We start from the raw sequence: 18,201 nt of genomic DNA, 5'->3' as shown, positions 1-18,201 counted from the left end.
GAATTAAAATTGCTAAGAAGTTCACAGTACCCAAAATGATCTATAGATTTAATGCAATCCCTATCAAAACTCAAATGGCATTTTTCACAGAAATAGAAAAGGCATTGGTAAAATTCCTATGGAACCCAAATGACCCAGAATAGCTACAACAATCTTGAGCAAGAACAAAAAAGCTGGAAGCATCACACTTCCTGATTTCAAATTATATTACAAAGCTATAGTAATCAAAATACTATGGTACTGGCATAAAAAACAGACACACAGACCACACTAGAGAGCACAGAAATAAACCTATCTGGTACCTTGAACAAAGGTACCAAGACTTCACAATGGAAAAAGGGTATTCTTCAACAATGTTGGGCAAACTGGATATCTACGTGCAAAAGAATGAAAATGGACCTCTATCTTACACCATACACAAAAGCCAAGTCAAAATGGATTAAAGATTTAACTGTAAGATCTGAAACAGTAAAACTCCTTAGCAAAGAAGAGCGTAAAAAAGCTCCCTGACAATGGTCTTGCAATGATTTTTTGGACTTGACACCAAAATCACAGGTAACTAAAGCTAAAATCAAGTGGGACTACATCAAACTAAGAAGTTTTTGCACAGCAAAAGAAACAGTCAACAAAATGAAAAAGCAATCTACAGAATGGGAGAAAATTATTTGCAAATGATATACCAAATAAGGGGTTAATATCCAAAATATAAAGAAACTCATATGACTCAATAGCAATCAATTAATCAATAATCCAATTTAAAAACGGGCAAAGGACCTGAACATTTTCCAATGACACACAAATGTCAACAGATACATGAAAAGATGTTCAACATTACTAATCATCAGGGAGATGCAAATCAAAGCCACAATGAGATATCCTCTCACACTTGTTAAAAGACCATTATCAAAGTCAAAGGTAACAAGTGTCAGCAAGGATGCAGAGGAAAGGAAACACATACTGTCTGTGAGAATGTAAATTGGTACAACCACACTGGAAAGCAGTATGGAGACTCCTCAAAAAATTAAAAATATGGGGCACCCGGGTGGCTCAGCTGGTTGGGAGTCTGGCTCTTGGTTTTGGCTCGGGTCATGACCTCATGATTTGTGGGTTCGTGGCCCTGTGTTAGGCTCTGCGCTGACAGCATGCAGAGCCTGCTTGGGATTCTCTCTCTCTGCTTCTCCCCCACTAGCACTCACCCTCTCTTAAAAATAAATAAATAAACTTTAAAAAATTAAAAAATGGAACTACCATATGATCCAGCAATTCCACTTCTGGGTATACATTCAAAGGAAATAAAACCAGTATCTCAAAGAGATATCTGCACTTCCATGTTCACTGTAGCATTAAACAGTAGCCAAGATAAGAAAACAACCTAAATGTCAACCGACGCATGGATAAACAAAATGTGGTATATAAACATACATACACACATACGTATACATACATATACATACACACACACATACATACACCATGGAATATCATTTGGCCTTAAAAAAGAAGGAAATTCTGCCATTTGCAACATGGATAAACCTGGAAGACAATATAGTAAATGAAATAAACTAAACATAAAAAGAAAACACTGCATGATCTCCACTTCTATGCGAAATCTAAAAAAGTCAAATTAATAAGCAGAGAGTAGAACAGTGATTATCAGGAGCTGGGGGTATGGAGGAAATGGGGTGATGTTGATGAAAGCATACAAACTTCCAGTTATAAAATGATTAAGTTCTAGAGACATAATTTACAATATGGTGACTTTAATTAATAATAATGTATTGTGCGGGCGACTGGGTAGCTCAGTCAGTTAAGTATCTGACTTCGGCTCAGGTTATGATCTCACAGTTTGTGAGTTCGAGCCCCACGTTGGGCTTTGTGCTAACAGCACAGAACCTGGAGTTCACATTGAGTTCTGTGTCTCCCTCTCTCTGTGCCTCTTCCCCGCTCAAACTCAGTCTTTCTCTCTCTCTGAAAGCAAACACTTAAAAAAATTTTTTTAATAATCATGTATTATATACTTGAAATTTGCTAATAGACTGTATCTTAGTTGTTCTCACCACAAAAAAAGTGTGGTAACTATGGGAGGTGATGGACATTAGGTTGATTATGGTAAATCACAATTTACAGACATTATAGTTACACCTTAAATATATACAATTTTTATTTGTCAATCATATCTCAAAAAAGCTGAAATAAAAGATTAGCAGGAGTTGTGGGCATACACGCATTTTAACTACAGTTGACCTTTGAATAACACAGGTTTGAACTGCACAGGTATCCTTATACTCAGATTTTTTGCGATAAATACAGTATAGTACTATAAATGTATTTTCTCTTCCCTATGATTTCAACATTTTTTCTCCATCCTATTTTAAGAATACAGTATATGATACATTCAACATACAAAATGTATGTTAACTGACTGTTTATGTTATTGGTAAGGCTTCCAGTCAACAGGCTATTAGCAGTGAAGTTTTGGTGGTATCAAAAGTTATACAAGGATTTCGACAGTGTAGGAGGCTAGCACCCCTAACCACTGTGTTGTTCAGTGGCCAAGTGTATTTAAAATTCAGTGAGCCAACACTTTACAAATACTTTATCCCCTTTTTTAATGTTTCTAAATAAAGTGAAATACTGAAATTTAAAAAAAAAAATTTTTTTTTTAAACATGGAGCCTCTAAGAGATCTGTAAGATAACTGTCCCTAAACTGTTCCTCCAAGGGTGCCAAGAGGATCCACCATATTTTCTCCTTTCCAAAATTAAACATTATAAAAGATACCTTGAATAATTAATTCACAATCATCTTTTTTATTTTATAATCAGTACCAAGAAGACCTCAGCCTAACCTCATCTCAACTAAAAATTCAAAATCAATTACTTCAACTCACATAGTATCTTCAAACTAATCAGAATTTCCAAAGAACAGTTATAATAGAATTCAGGAGCTTGGTTAACTCTTGATTCCTCTACAGCCTCTTTTTTGTCCAGGCAACCATATATTCACCTAAAAGCTAGAGTGAAATAAATGTTAATTCAGAAAGGTAATTCAGATATTTTAAAGAATTCTGTTAATATAGCAACTTGAAAAAAACTGACAAAAGATTTTAAAATGGAGGAAAAATGTAAACTCAAAGGGTATTCATTTTCAAAAACTTAAATCTTCAGGTTTCAAAACACAGAATATTAATTTTCAAAGTAATTAAAACTAACTAACAAAACCTCTCCTTGGAGCTAACTGAACCAGTTGATGACTCATTATTATTATAATAAATTCATTATTACCAATCTTAAGTGAATCGTCTAACACCAGCCAGCAACTGGTCTTTCTCTATTTTATTTCTCTGGTCACAGCTTGATTTCCTGCCCTCAGTCAATTTTATTTCAAACCCTCTCCACTATTCTCAAACCCTGGACATCCCACTTCATTCTCCTCACTCTTAACAGATGCCCTTGCATAATAATTCATAAAGAAAACAGGAAGAAGCCACTCAACTATGGGAATTCCACATTAATGTCTCTATATCATATCTACAAACTTCCTTATTATCTACACCTATCCTCCCCTCCTTTCCTCCAGTTCCAGAAAGCTTTTCTCTTACCCAAAGCCAATCACTCCACCCATAAGCAAGATCCATGCCCTTCCTATCTTCTGAGGAATCTTATTCATGATTGTTCTTTTCCTGGCAGAATAGTCAATTTCCTCTCTCTCCACTAAATCTTTCCCCTAAACATTTATATGTGGTTCAAATAAAAATTTAAAAATTTAAAAAATCCTTTGCTACAACTTCAAATCTTTAGCTCCTCCACTTCACAGCCAAACTCCCCAAAACAGTTGTATATATTTTTAATTTCCATTTCTGTTTTCCCATCCTTTCCTCAACCTATTTCAGTCTTGAATCCAGGCTCTCTTCTCTCCCTGAACAATCACATCCACACTCTTGGCTTCAATTACCATCTATATGCCAATGATTACCAAATGTACATTTCTAGTCAATACCTTTCCTCTGAATTCCAGATCTATAATATTAAACTATCATCTTTAATATCTAATGTGATGTTTCAAATACACATTAAAGACAAATGTCCACAGAATTGATGAGGCTCCTGTTTATCCTCCAATCCCTACTAAGCACACACACACACACATAAATATTGCTACTCTTCCATTTTGTTCCATCTCAGTCAATGATACTACCATGAATCCATGTAGAAGCCTGAAATTCTCAGTATCTTCTTCTCTATCTTATTCAGTGGTTCTCAACCAGAAGCAATTCTACCCCAAGGTGAGATGGCAATGTCTGTAGACTTTTTTGTTTCTCATAATGGGATTAGTGGTATCTAGTGAGCTGAAAGCCAGGAGTGTTAGACATTCTAAAATGAACAAGACACTCCTTGTGAAAGTAGGCCTGGATGACCTAATATAATCCATCACCAAATCCTATAAATTCGAATTCCCAAATAAAGCTTAAATCCATCAATTTCTCTTCCTAATGTGAAGTGCTCTACAAGCACTTCATAATTCAAGGTATAATTCCCTTTCACCTAGAACAGAACACTACAATAACTTTCCTACATCTACCTTTACTCAAATTCATACAGTGAAGTCTCAGAATCATAACCTTCATGAGAAAGAAAAAGAATCCCCGAGTTTGGCTGTTGCACAGGTAAGAGTCCTTATGGATCTAACACAACTAAAAATAAGCCCCCACCTGTTTGTTTGCGTTCCTACTATATTGAGGGTTCCCACTCAATAAAACATCTCCCCAGCCTCAAACAGCTCTCTGCTGGTATATTTCCTTCTGTGTCTACTTGTGGCAGCCTCACTGACTCAGAGCTCCACTTTTAACTGTTTTGTCTCAGTGCCCTCCACAAGCCAATATCTCAACTCTATTTTGTATATTTTTAATATCCCCTGCGGCAGCATCCAGTCATACTAAGCCGCCTATCTGGTATGACCAAGTTATTTCCCAAGGTATCAATTATTACTCTTGATAGCATTCTGGTTACAAAAATATTTAGATTTCAAATAATATGCTCCAGTCCTATTTTTCCATAGACCTATATTCTTAGTGTGTAATCTGCAGAAGATGAAGTTTCCCAAAAATTACAGATATTCCCATACTTCCAAAAATTCTTGTGGAGCACCTGGGTGGATCAGTCCGTTAAGTGTCCAAATTCAGCTCAGGTCATGATCTCGCAGATCATGGGTTTAAGTCCCACATTGAGCTCTGTGCTGACAGCTCGGATCTTGGAGCCTGCTTCAGATTCTGTGTCCCCCCCCCCCCCGCTCCTCCCCCACTTGTGCTCTGTCACCCAAACCACTACTCCATTTTTTTCACACTGGACTTCCTATTCACTTCATACTGTAGCAGAGATAAACAGAGGTAAATGATAGAAACCATTGAGCACACTGCTGGCAAAGAAAGCCACTAAATATTAGCTATTACTTTCACAGATCACCTGGTGTTATAGTCAATTCTAAGAATGTCATCTCCCTACCTCTGATTTTAAACATCTTAAATTCCTCCTCTTTGTATTATTAGAGACAAAGGTCAAATCGTGGTTGTGTCAGTTACTAGCTGTGACCTTGAACAAGTTATTTAGCTTTCTGAGCCTCAGTAAAATTAGGATAATATCCATGTCATGGGGTTGTTGAAAAGACTAAATGATATAACATATGAATGCCTAGAAAAGGCATCAATAAGTGTTAGTTTTCTTTAAAAGTGTTCTTTTAAAGGATGAACACAAAACTAATAGCTTGCCTTCTTTCTCCCACAACTAGGCAGGTAGAGAATAGCACTCAAAAAAATTTGCTTAACAAAATATATCTTTACCTTTCTGACACAAATGCTTACTCCAAAAAACATGAGATATAAGAGATCTTTTTCTAATCTACTACGCACAGAAAAAGTTACTGATATGGAACCATATTTCACTAAATGATATATACTGACTAATGTAAATTATGTTATTAAATTTACTGACACTCAACATATACCTCGTCCACATGCAGAACTAGCAGTTACTTAGTTCCAATAGTTACCTATTATGACTATATAAATACATACAAAAAGATAGAAAGCTTCAATATTTATAAATTCCATAGAAAATGAGTCTGTATACATAATTAAAAACTCATAGTAAAAGATTCTTATATATTCACTTAAAGAATTTGTCAGATTTGATTTATACCATAGGCTTTTACATTATAGCATTGTAAGAGTTTCTTTAAAATGAGAAAGCAAAGAAAAGACAAAGAATGGAGGGAGGAGAGAAACAGTACCAAAACTTCTCAAGTTAGTCTTTTCCCATTTTACTTTGCCTCATCCTCCCTCCCACTCATTTTACCTAATTGCTTTTCTACTTCATATTAACAGAAGAATGATAGAATCTATTTAATAAATAGTGCTGGGACAACTGGACTAACAGCAAAAGAATGAAGTTGGACCCCTACTTCATATCACATTAAAACTCAAAATGGACCAAAGACCTAAATCTAAGAGCTAAAACTATAAAACTCTTAGAATAGCACATAGACATTAATCTTTGAGACCTTGGATCAGGCAATGGTTTCTTATATACGACACCAAAAGCTCAAGCAACCAAAGAAAAAGATAAATTGGACTTGGTTAAAATGAAAAGCTTTTGTGCTTCAAAGGACACCATCAAGAAAGGAAAAATACAAATCAAGAATGGGAGAATATACTTGCAAATCATATATAATGGTCTAATATTCAAAATATACAAAGAACTTACAGCTCAACAATAAAAAATAAATACTCCAATTAAAAAATGGGCAAAAGATCTGAATACACAAATGAAAAGATGACCAACATCATTAGTTATTAGAGAAATGCAAACCAAAATCACAATGAGATACTATTTCTTACCAACTAGGATGGCTATAATCAAAAAGTCAGACAATAACAAGTGTTGACAAGGATGTAGATAAATTGGAACACTCATACATTGGTGGTGAGAATGTAAAATGGTGCAGCCACTTTAGAAAACACTGGCAGCTCTCAAAAAGGTATACATAGAATTTGCACCTAACCCACCAATTTCACTACTAGGCATACACCCAAAAGAAATAGAAACATGTCCATACAAACCTGTACACAGATTTTCATAGCAGCATTATTCAGAATAGCCAAAGAGAAGAAACAGCCCCAAAGCTGAGCAAATGATGAATGCATAAACAAAATACAATGGTGTATCTATACAGCAGAATATTATTCAGTTATAAAAAGAGACAAAGAACTGACACTTCTATGACATGGATGAACCTTGAAAATACACTAAGTTAAAAAAGCAAGACCACATAATGTATGATTCCACTTATATGAATGTCTAGAATAAGCAAATCCATAGAGATAAAAAAATCAACTGGTGGCAACCAAGGGGGGCAGGTGGTAAGGGAGAGGAAGGTCAGGGACGGGGAAGGGACTGGTACCGGGTACATGTTTCTTCTGGGGACGATGAAAGCATACTAGAATTAGAGTGGTGATCACTGTACAACTGTGTGAATATACTAAAAACTGAACTGTATACTTAAAAAGAGTGAATTTTATGATACAATGAAAGAATGATGACGGAATAAAAAGCAGCACAACTAAAGAATGAACCAAGTGCTCCTTTTTTGATCCAACATTTTCTATACATTTACAACATGCTAGACCTATGCTGGTTGCCAGGAACCCACAGATGAGTAAAACAAAGTCACTATACTCCCTTCAGGATCATTCTCCTTAGCCTACAGATGTCAGTATTTCTTAAAAGTGGAGCAGCTTTGAAAATGTAAAAACAGCAAAATGTAATCCACAGACAAGCCAAGAGAACACAGATATTTACATTGTAAACTCCTCTAAATTACCTAAAATTATTTGGGGGTAGGGGGTAAATATGCTTCTAATATTAGTGTTAAATAACTCATTGTTCCCCAATGCTGATAATGTCATTTTGCAAGAATTATTAAACAGCTTTATTTCATTTATTGGAAATGCTTTTTACAAATGTTTCTGACAGATCTTTCTGCATCATATCAATTGTATCAATTTCTCCATGACTCCTGGATTCGCTATTTTTGACATTCAAAAACTTCATGACGAACACAAACCTCCCAAAAGGAAATGCTTTTTGACATTTATAATAACCATATGAAAATGTGCTTCTCTAAAATAAAAATAAGTAACAGTAGAGTTCTCTAAACTAAGAAATCAAATGTTTTGAGTTCTAATCCAGATTTTTACGAATCAGAGAAAATCTGATTTCCTGATATGAAAGCTACACTTCCATAAAAGAAAAGCTAACAAAAATCAAAAAATCAAATTTAGACAGAAAACTAGGTTGAATAGTTTAAACAGTGCAAAAAAAGACATATTCTATTTAATCCAAAACATTAGATATTTCTGATGTTTTTAATACATTATTTATATCAACTTTCCAAAAGGTAAAACTAAAATCTATATTATTATTACCTTATCTTTGGCCTCAGGCAGTGTGATTTCTCTAGGTTCTAAAAATGGTATTTCTCGAAAAGGTGGAACACATCTGACTATATCTGGTACATAGTGTGTATGAAACAATGGCGGCATTGAGTATCTTCTTTCACCTGATAAAGGCACTATGTGGTTAACTAGAGTTGGCTCTTGGTGGGGTGAATGGAAACGCTGCCGTTTACCGTCAAGAGGAAGGTTTTTTTCATCGCTTAATCTCCTGAAAACAAGCAATATACCTTAGTAATTAAAGATATAACTTTCTAATGACAGAAAACAATTAAAACTATAAAAATAACAAATGCCAATATTGACTCTTTCAGCGGGGCCACATTATTAGTTCTACGTGAATCTTAAAATATTCATTTTGAGCACAAGAGAAGCCTTAGAAAAACACCTTAGGAAAAATGCATACTGATAATGTGTGTGTACGTATGTGGATGTGTGTATATATGTACACACATATGTATGTATATATATAATTTATAGAATATATATGTATATATTTTTAAACCTATATACTATATATATCAGGGTTAGTCTCCTGCAGAACTATCCCAATATTTTATCTCAGCAGTTAAAACTTTGGAGGAAAATTTCCATTCATAGAAACACTGACAATAAAACCCAAATTCTAAAGAATGAGAATAAAATTAAGTGAACTGAGTGTTACATAGTTAAAAAGGGTCTTTAAGTCCACCTATATTCCGGTTCATCAGTTGGAAAGATCATATTAAAAAGCTATAAAGACACTGAACAACTAAAGAAATATGAAAACTAACTGCATTTCACATAACAGTATTGTATTAATGTTAAATTTCTTGGGCATGACTAATGTATTTTGGTTATCTAGGAAAAGATCCCTGTTCTTAGCAGGAATGCACGGATGTACAGTGAAATGATGTCTACAATTTTTCATCATGGTTCAGGAAAAAAAAAAAAAGTAGGAATAAAGAGAAAGAGGCAAAGAAATCAAATGAAGCAAAACTTTAATGGACCTAGGTAAACAGCATACAGATGTTCACTGTACTATTCTTTAAATTTTTCTGGAGGCATAAAATTTTTCAAAATAAAAGCCAGAATGAAAATAATTATTTGTCTAAAAAAAGATATTTACTTCATTGATATATTAAGTTTGTTCATACAGACAATACTTTCGGCCATGGGAAATGGTCCAACTACTGGGTCACGGCCATCCGAAGGTTTTTTATTGTAATACCCCAGTAGGATTACACCAACTCCTCTCTCCTTGACCCCCAAAATAAGTAGAACTCCTACTCACAAGTAAAAGTGTACAGTACTAAAAACCTAAGAGTATATTTAATATCTGCTAACATAAAAGTGACTTAGCTTTATATGCTGCTTCTCTTGAGAATGTCAATTTTAGTTTTTAAAGTACAACTATGAGCCAATGGAATTTGTTTTCATTTGTGATTCACAAACTGGCTATCCAGGCAATTTCAAAAAAATTAAAATCTCAATTAAAGCCAATACTTTTGGCATCATTATAAAGCCTTCCACAATGATAACTTTGAAGAACAACTCACAGTGCTTTGAAACACAAGATCTAGAGCCGGACTACCTGGGTCCAAATCCTAAGTGTGCCTCTACCTGAATAACTAGTTGCTTAACTTCTGTTTCATCTTTCTCAACAGAAGAGGGATAACAGTACTCATCTCATAAAGTTTTGTGAAACTTAAATCATTTGTAAACTCCACAGAACAACGCTACTACATGAATGATCAATAATTCTTAGCTAGTGTTATTTTTAATCGGACATAAATTTATGGAATGTTTATATAGGCATTCAGCAGCTATATCTTGCAAATACTGCCAAACCTTATTTTAATAATCATCTCTAAAATTCTATTATAATTACTTTGTGGTACATCAATTTCTTCTAATTGGTTAAAATTAGTTGACTCTGACTTCTCTATAGAAAGCTTTAAACATGCAGAAATTTTTACTATAATAATATATATTACAGAACCTTAGGTGTGTAAGATTTAGATAAATTGAATAGTGAATTTTACTAGAAAGAAGATATTATGGGCTGAACTGTGTCCCCTCAAAATTCTAATGGTTGAGCAGTACCTCAAAATTTGACTGTTTTGAACATCTAGTCTTTAAAGAACTTAAAATGGTGTCATTAAAAGTAGGCCCTAATCCAATATGACCAGTGTCCTTAGAAGTAGAGATTAGGACACAGAAAACACAGAGATGCCCGTGTAGGACACAGAGAAGGCAGCCATCTACAAGCCAAGGAGGGAGGTCTCAGAGGAAAACAAACCTGCCAACACCTTGATCTTGGACTTCTAGCCTCCCGGATTGTGAGAAAATAAATTTCTGTGCAAGCCACCCAATCAGTTGTACTTTGATATGGCAGCCCCAGCAAACTAATTCAGAAAACAATCTAATTTAGTTAAAATCTCAATTAAAAGTAGTCTTCTGAAAAATGTGGCTTCATTCCATCTAAAATTTGCAATGGCAGTAATAAATCAACAAAAGTATCCCTAAAATTTTTTAAATTTAATATAAAAGTTTCAAAATTTTGTCACAGGAATGACTTCACAGGTTCCAGAAAATAAAATTTAGGGCATAATGTCCACACAATCTGAATACAAGAAACACTCAGCTACAGTTCAGAGAAATGCAAACTTTTCTTTTAAAATAATTAAGAAGTACTTACTTCCTTCCTCGAAATAACGGAGAAGTTGAGGTCTGTATTGGACTGACATTTCCATATGTCAACTGCTGTAATGACACTGCTCTTGACAAACTACCAAAAACACATAAAGAACAATAGTAATAAACATTTTTCCCTTAAACAAAAAAGCAATTTCATAAAAAACTAAATATTTCACTGATCAGAAAAAACAATACAATGACCTTTTTTATTATTGTTTTAGAGACAGCGCAAATGAGCACGAGTGGGGTAGGGGACAGAGGGAGAGAGAGAGAATCTTAAGCAGACTCCATGCTCAGCATGGAGCCCAATGTAGCAACTCAATCCCACGAACGGATCATGACCTGAGCCAATATCAAGAGCCGGTTACTCAACCAAATGAGCCACCCAAGCACCCCAACAATGACAGTTTTTTTAACTTCAAACATTTCATATGAAAATGCAACATATAAACATAAAAATGTTCTCAATTAGAACACAAAATTTACAAACGATATGGGCCAATAACACCATACTTACTCTGTATTCTGAAAGTTGAACTGTGCATCTATAAGCTGCTGGTGTGAATAAAGAGTTGGTGACAGGGCGAAGAAATTATTATGTTGTTGATGGCTTGGGGTGAAAGGCGGGCGACCCAAAATTGAGTTTGGGAACATGCTCTTGTTCACTAAAAGTGAACATGTATTCTTCTACCTAGGATAGTTTTAAAAGACAAATTATTATATCTTGAAAATACTGAACTCAGTAATAACTAATATCTATTATTTAAAACAATTATTTACCAAGTTATGAATTTTACTTACAAAGTTATTTCTAAAGTTTTAACAGATCTCTTAAGTCCCACTACAAGTAACCAAAAACTTGTTAATAATGAATTTTAAATCTAGATTAAGAATATCATGCAAATGATAAAAAAAAAATGCAAGTTTCTAATTTGTGATGTATTCAACCTCATATCAACAGATCTTTCAGAAATCAAGTTATCACCACATACTCTGATAATAAAAAAGACACCACTCAGGACAGACATTTAATGAAGCCATACAGATTCTTACATTTATACCCAGTTGAATTTATTCAAAGGTATAAACCATAATATGACAACCTGATTCTTAGGATATAGATCTTACACATCTTCTTACAGATCAACTCAAACAAAGGAAGGAATCCATACTGCCTAATACCTATAAAATTCTGAGATTTCCTTCAAAGTCTAAATAATTTATATGAAGGACGTCACATAAAAGAGAGCCCGTTCCACAGCAATGGGGAAAACATACATAACAGTCCCCCCTTACCCACAATTTCACTTTCTGTGGTTTCAGTTATCTGTGGTCAACCATGGCCCAGAAGCAGATGATCCTCCTTCTGACATATCGTCAGGTCAATAGTAGCCAGCTTAACACTATGTCATAATACACACACCATTCACCTCACTTCATATTATCATATGGGTATGTTATCATCTACATCATCACAGAATACAATATAATTAAGATATTCCAAGAGACAACATTTACAAAACTTTTACTGCAGTATAGTAATATAATTGTTCTATTTTATTATTAATTGTACTTTATAAGCTTTATCGAAGGTACATATATACAGGAAAAAACGTAGTATACATAGGGTTCGGTACCACCCACAGTTTTAGACATTCCCTGGGGGTCTTAGTATGTCTCCTGTGTGAATAAGCAGGGGAACTATTGTACAAAGCAATCAGAACCATTTACTGACCCAGGCAGGAGAGATTTATACTTTGCAATGACTGATCCCAAAGGCTACAAACTTACAAAGAGTAGGGCAAAGTAACAAACAAATCAAGTATTAAGTAAAATCAACAAAGTGAAAATAGGATCCCCAGCCCACCCTCCCAATGCAGGCAATCAGAAAACCCATTTATGGTACTGGGAAAGAAACCAAATGACATGGTAACCAGAGAACCTATAATATAGTAACAGTTTTCCAGGAAGAAAAAGTTAAGCCTGCTAGCAAACTACAGTAAAGTCTACTACTAAACTGCCCACCCATGCACACAGAGCTTCCAATTTGATTTCTAGGCACTCTCACTTAAAATAAACATTCAAGGATCACCATAAGAGAAAAAAGATCCAGGAATAAACAAAAACAATTCCAAGAGCAAGATAAATATATTAATTAATTAATTAATTAAAGCAAAAAAACACCAGAAAACAATATACTGTTTAAAAAGCAGAAAAGGCTCTTCGAAATTATAAAATTAAAAGCAGAAACACTGAGCAGAAAGTTAAAAGAACACTGAGGAAATCTCTTAGAATAAAAAGGAAAAACTAGTAAAGGCAGAAAGGAGGCAGGACAATAAGAGAAAAAAATATAAGAGAATCAAACTATATGGTCCATCATCCAACATAACAGAAGTTCCTGTAGAAGAGAGAAAACACACAGAAGGAAATTATCAAATAAACAAAACAATAAAATGTCCAGGACTGAAAAAAACCAATCCTGAGATTTAAAGGACCTAATGAGCACAAAGCGCACCTTAAAAAATGTATATACCAAGGTATATTATGGTAAGATTTCAGAACATAAGGAAAAAGAAACTTATATTACAGAAGAGGAAAATGTTATAAAGAGCTGACAATCAAAATGACTTTAAAATCCTCAATAGCAACAGAGGAAACTACAAGACAATGAAGTTAGCGCCTTCAAGTCTCTGCAGGAAATGCTCTCAAGCTACAGTTCTATACCGAGCCATACTATCACTGCAAGGGAGAATAAAAACATGTTCAGACATGTCAAGTATCAAAACAAAACAAAACAAAACAAAAAACCTGGGATCTAAGAAAAGGGAGACCTGCTGTAGGGCAGAGACAAAGTAATTCCCCAGAACAGTGGTGAAGGAAAGCTACCAGCTTAAATCAGAGCAAGAGGATGAAGGGTTTCAAGAAGAGACTCAAGGAGAAAAAAACTTAGAACTTTACTGGCAGTTTACCTGATGCATTTGACCACAGAGAGGAGCAAAAATAATCACACAAACAAAAAAGTAGCAAGTTAAAAAGAAATTACCTAAACACACACACACACATTCAAAAAGTCATATAAAAAAGGATACATAATCATTATCTATTTGGTTCTCACAATAACACAAACATTAAAAATATCAATCTAAACAAAATTGTAACATATTACATATCTATTTCATATATTTATTTAAAGATTACGTATATTATTAAAATATGCTATATATATTTACATGTTCATATACAGTACAATTTAATGATAAGGGAGGCTACATTAAGGTGCTGAATTCTAATTTTCAGTAGATGTCAATTTTAAAAACAAGCCATAGAAGTTTTTGAAGAATAACAGAGGAAAATAACACTTAAGCATCTAAAAGAAATAATAGCTGCCTCTGGGTATTGAGACCAGATGGTTGGAAAAACTGGAGAAAACAGGATAGAAAAAGAGAAAGATCTGTGAAGAAACTAATAAATCACTCATACACACTTTGTTCCTTGCTTTTTTTCAATTTTGCAAGACTAAAGTTCCAAGGATGTACACAGATAATGAGTGAGATTCACTAGGCCAAGATTTATAATGGATTGTGAATAAGAGTCGTGGGATCCCATCAGATCTCATCCCAAGTGCCCTGACACTCTAATCTGAACCAGAGACAAGGTGTTACCTCCAGAAAACAAGAGTTCATCAACTCCCTTCAGCAGGTCTGTATCTCATTACAGGATACTTTTTTTTTTTTAATCATTCCTATCATAACTGCTAAACTGTACTCCCTGATTTTCACTGCTCAAAGGAAATGGAAAATATCTTGAACCAAGCAGGATTCTGGACAATCCTTTATTAAAAGTACATGTAATAATCACAGAATGCCAGATTCAAGACTAGCAACTAAAGCCATGTTCTAGCCTTTGTCTGGGTTCATGCTCTTTTCTTTCTTGACTTTCTTTATTCTGTTTCCCTAACCCAAACTCCCACAAAACATAACTATTTCATAAGATTCATGAGAAAATAACATTAAATATAATTCATTAAATGAATTTTGCTTGATATTTCATTTTCTTGGAATACAGATACTACTGATCAAACAAGGGAAGGAATCTGTATTCAGAAAGCTAAAATTAAAATGTTCTGGGGCGCCTGGGTGGCGCAGTCGGTTAAGCGTCCGACTTCAGCCAGGTCACGATCTCGCGGTCCGTGAGTTCGAGCCCCGCGTCGGGCTCTGGGCTGATGGCTCCGAGCCTGGAGACTGTTTCTGATTCTGTGTCTCCCTCTCTCTCTGCCCCTCCCCCGTTCATGCTCTGTCTCTCTCTGTCCCAAAAAATAAATAAACGTTGAAAAAAAAAAAAATTAAAAAAAAAAAATGTTCTATTTTCAGATTTATTTAAATCAATTAATAGTTAAAATTCTAGACACTTTGTTTACATCAATATGCTTATGTTTTTCCTCTGGACCCAAATAAAGCCCCATATACATGCATTAAGACTTGAAAACTCAAAATGACAAAACAGTCTAGACCTCACCTTATTTCTATGCCATGACATGATAAGATCCAAAACAAGAACAAGTCAAAAGATGTCTTGTGGCCCACAAATACTCTACAAAGCTAATGACCAAATTATCCAAGATTTAAAAGCTTACAGTGATTCCAGAGCCAAAAGTTTACCTAAGGCAGGTATCTAGTTCAGCCTATCCCAAATTCCCAGATAAGCAACTGAAGCTTTTGGAGTTCCTCCAAAACAAAGTATCTGTCAGGTTCTCCTCAGTATGAATCTTGGCCCTGAAGTATGGCTTCAACAAGGCCAGCCCTCACAGTCAGATCATTCTTAGGGAATGTAACCAATGGCATTCACTGCTCCCCAACATGGGCATCCTGCATGACCATCTAGAAATCAGGAAGTAAACCAAAAGGCATGAATTTCAATTCCTCTTTCTAATATTTTTCTAATACATTTCAACACTGATTTTGATGAAGATAAATAATATAAATAATCCAAAAATAATCATCCATCAAAAACAATTTGAGGAACCATTTTTTAAACAGAATATAGAGCTTTAGAGTATAAAATCCGACACACCTATTACCATAGAATTAAAGAGACCGCCACAAAATTTTGTATCTTTTTCTTTATATTCTGAATGAAAGTCTCCTTCAGTAAGTCTATTTGATGATCTACATAAAACACGATTCCACATCAACTGTGATAGCAGGGATAAGAAATTCTACAATAAAGAAAGAAAATCCAGATTATTGCTGGTATCTTATTTTCCTTAGCTTTAAAGTTATTGGCTTCTCAATGCTCGTGACAATAAAATAGGATGATATAGGAACTTCTGAAGATGTGTTTTAAAACCGTTGCATGGTTCTTAAGGAAAGAATTTTAAAGTTGCTTCTTGACTAAGGTTGACACAATGGGAAATTATATACGCTTATTTGTAAATAATCATACAGGAGACAAGGGTGTACAGGAGTGGTTTACAAAGTAATTCCTAGTGATATGGTATTTGGTCCTGTAACTCACAACCTGGAATTTCTGTCCTAAATTTGACTCTTCTCCAACCAGTTAGAGAACTTTCAAGGTTACGTAATTCCTTCCATAATCAGGATTCCCTGGAAAGCAGAATCTCCCCAGTATAAAAACCAAAAGCCAGAACTATGGCAACTAAATCAAGTTATCTGTCCACTTTGTTCAAATGCCTTTGACCTCCTAAACTCACTTCTTTTCTCCACAACGCAAAAAGTCCAAATCCTATATCCTGCTCACCCACTGTCAAAACTACTTGCGAGTTTTGAAAAGGACATTCCTTTTGATTAGGAATTAGATACCAACCCAGAGCTAAAAAAAAAAAAAAAAAAAAAAAAAATCTTGTCATGTGGTTTGAAATGGCCATTTCTTAAATGACTGATAAATGGCCTGTTCCACCTAAAGCCTGTACGAAAAAGCATTTCCAGACTAGACATAATTGGGGCCATCACACCAACAAAATAATGTTACTACCACTGGCTAAATATTGTGAGCCTCTTCGCTGTACGTATTAAAAGCCTTGTGGTAATAAACCGTCCAAGACAGAATTTACAAGAAGAGTATGTTACCTGTAATACAAAACACAGATTTAGTGTTCAGTTATGATCTTCCCTCACAAAATCACACACCACATATCCGCCAACAAGTTCCCATTTCGCCTGAGTTTTAGTTTCTCTGTTTCTTTTCGGTTCACCCTATTGGTATCCGCAATCTAAGCACGTAACTCCTATTTTAAACAAAGAGCTGAAGGAGAGAAAAGACGGTATTTGGATAATCAAGAAATTGTGAGACACATAAACCCCATCGTGCTCTGGCCTAGACAGATGACGAGTCTATCTACCAAGGCTGACCGGGAAATGAAGGGTACAACAATCTGACAGAGTCCTAGACTGAGCACTTCCCTGGAAAGTGAAGAACTGAGGCCCCTTTGATGAAAAGCCTTACATTTTAAATACTTAATCCAGATGTTTACCTTATTTTTTCACCACCCTCTGAAACTCCATGCAGGGGTCCCAACACGGTCTTCCTCTTTTGCTCCTAGACTGAGAACGGGGCGCGAGGAAAGGAAACGAGTGGAAAAAGTAAGCGGCCCTAAGATTCTTCAGAAAAGTGCAGCAGCCTTGGGGCCGCCCATACGTCTGGGACGTCTAAGAAAGATCGCCGGAACTTCCCACGCAAACATAACAGTGCGGTTTGAGGAAAAGTTCCCCGAGCCCCGCCCCCGACCTGGGCCTACACCATTGCGTCCCTTTCCGAAGCCCCCTAACTCACAGGTCTCCTCGGGGAAGGGCTAAGCAGGGCCTACTGGTACTGCCCGCCCAGGAGCTCCAAGGCCGGAGCAGCGAGAGCCCGGCGCGCTCGGCTGTCGCTTTCGCCGCAGCCAAAGCAGGTAGCGGCCCGCGTAAAAGCTAGGCCTGGCTCCGGATCCGGATCGCAACCTAAACCCCGGGCTCGGCGGCCGGGGAGGAGCGACACAAGAAAAGGCAGGGCCAGCAAGGG

General features: G+C 35.5%; 1 protein-coding gene across 4 annotated transcripts in view; it reads right to left on the bottom strand.

Moving 5' to 3' along the window:
• TENT2 (terminal nucleotidyltransferase 2) overlaps nt 1–17,967 on the bottom strand; it is a 71,160-nt gene extending 53,193 nt beyond the window's left edge. For all 4 annotated transcript variants that reach the window (XM_006927811.5, XM_045062583.1, XM_006927814.5 and 1 more), the window contains exons 1-4: nt 17,675–17,967; nt 11,702–11,875; nt 11,186–11,275; nt 8,479–8,716 (exon numbers count right to left, since the gene is read on the bottom strand). In XM_006927811.5, the coding sequence (XP_006927873.1) occupies nt 8,479–8,716; nt 11,186–11,275; nt 11,702–11,838 (465 nt within the window). In that variant the 5' untranslated portion in view covers nt 11,839–11,875; nt 17,675–17,967. The remainder of the gene's footprint in view (nt 1–8,478; nt 8,717–11,185; nt 11,276–11,701; nt 11,876–17,674) is intronic.
• Between the last annotated feature and the right edge of the window lie 234 nt (nt 17,968–18,201).

The sequence above is a fragment of the Felis catus genome, chromosome A1 (assembly GCF_018350175.1).
Source record: "Felis catus isolate Fca126 chromosome A1, F.catus_Fca126_mat1.0, whole genome shotgun sequence".
Lineage (NCBI taxonomy): Eukaryota > Metazoa > Chordata > Mammalia > Carnivora > Felidae > Felis > Felis catus.
Note: the sequence above shows the minus strand (reverse complement) of the source record. Positions and strands in the feature narration are given on the sequence as shown.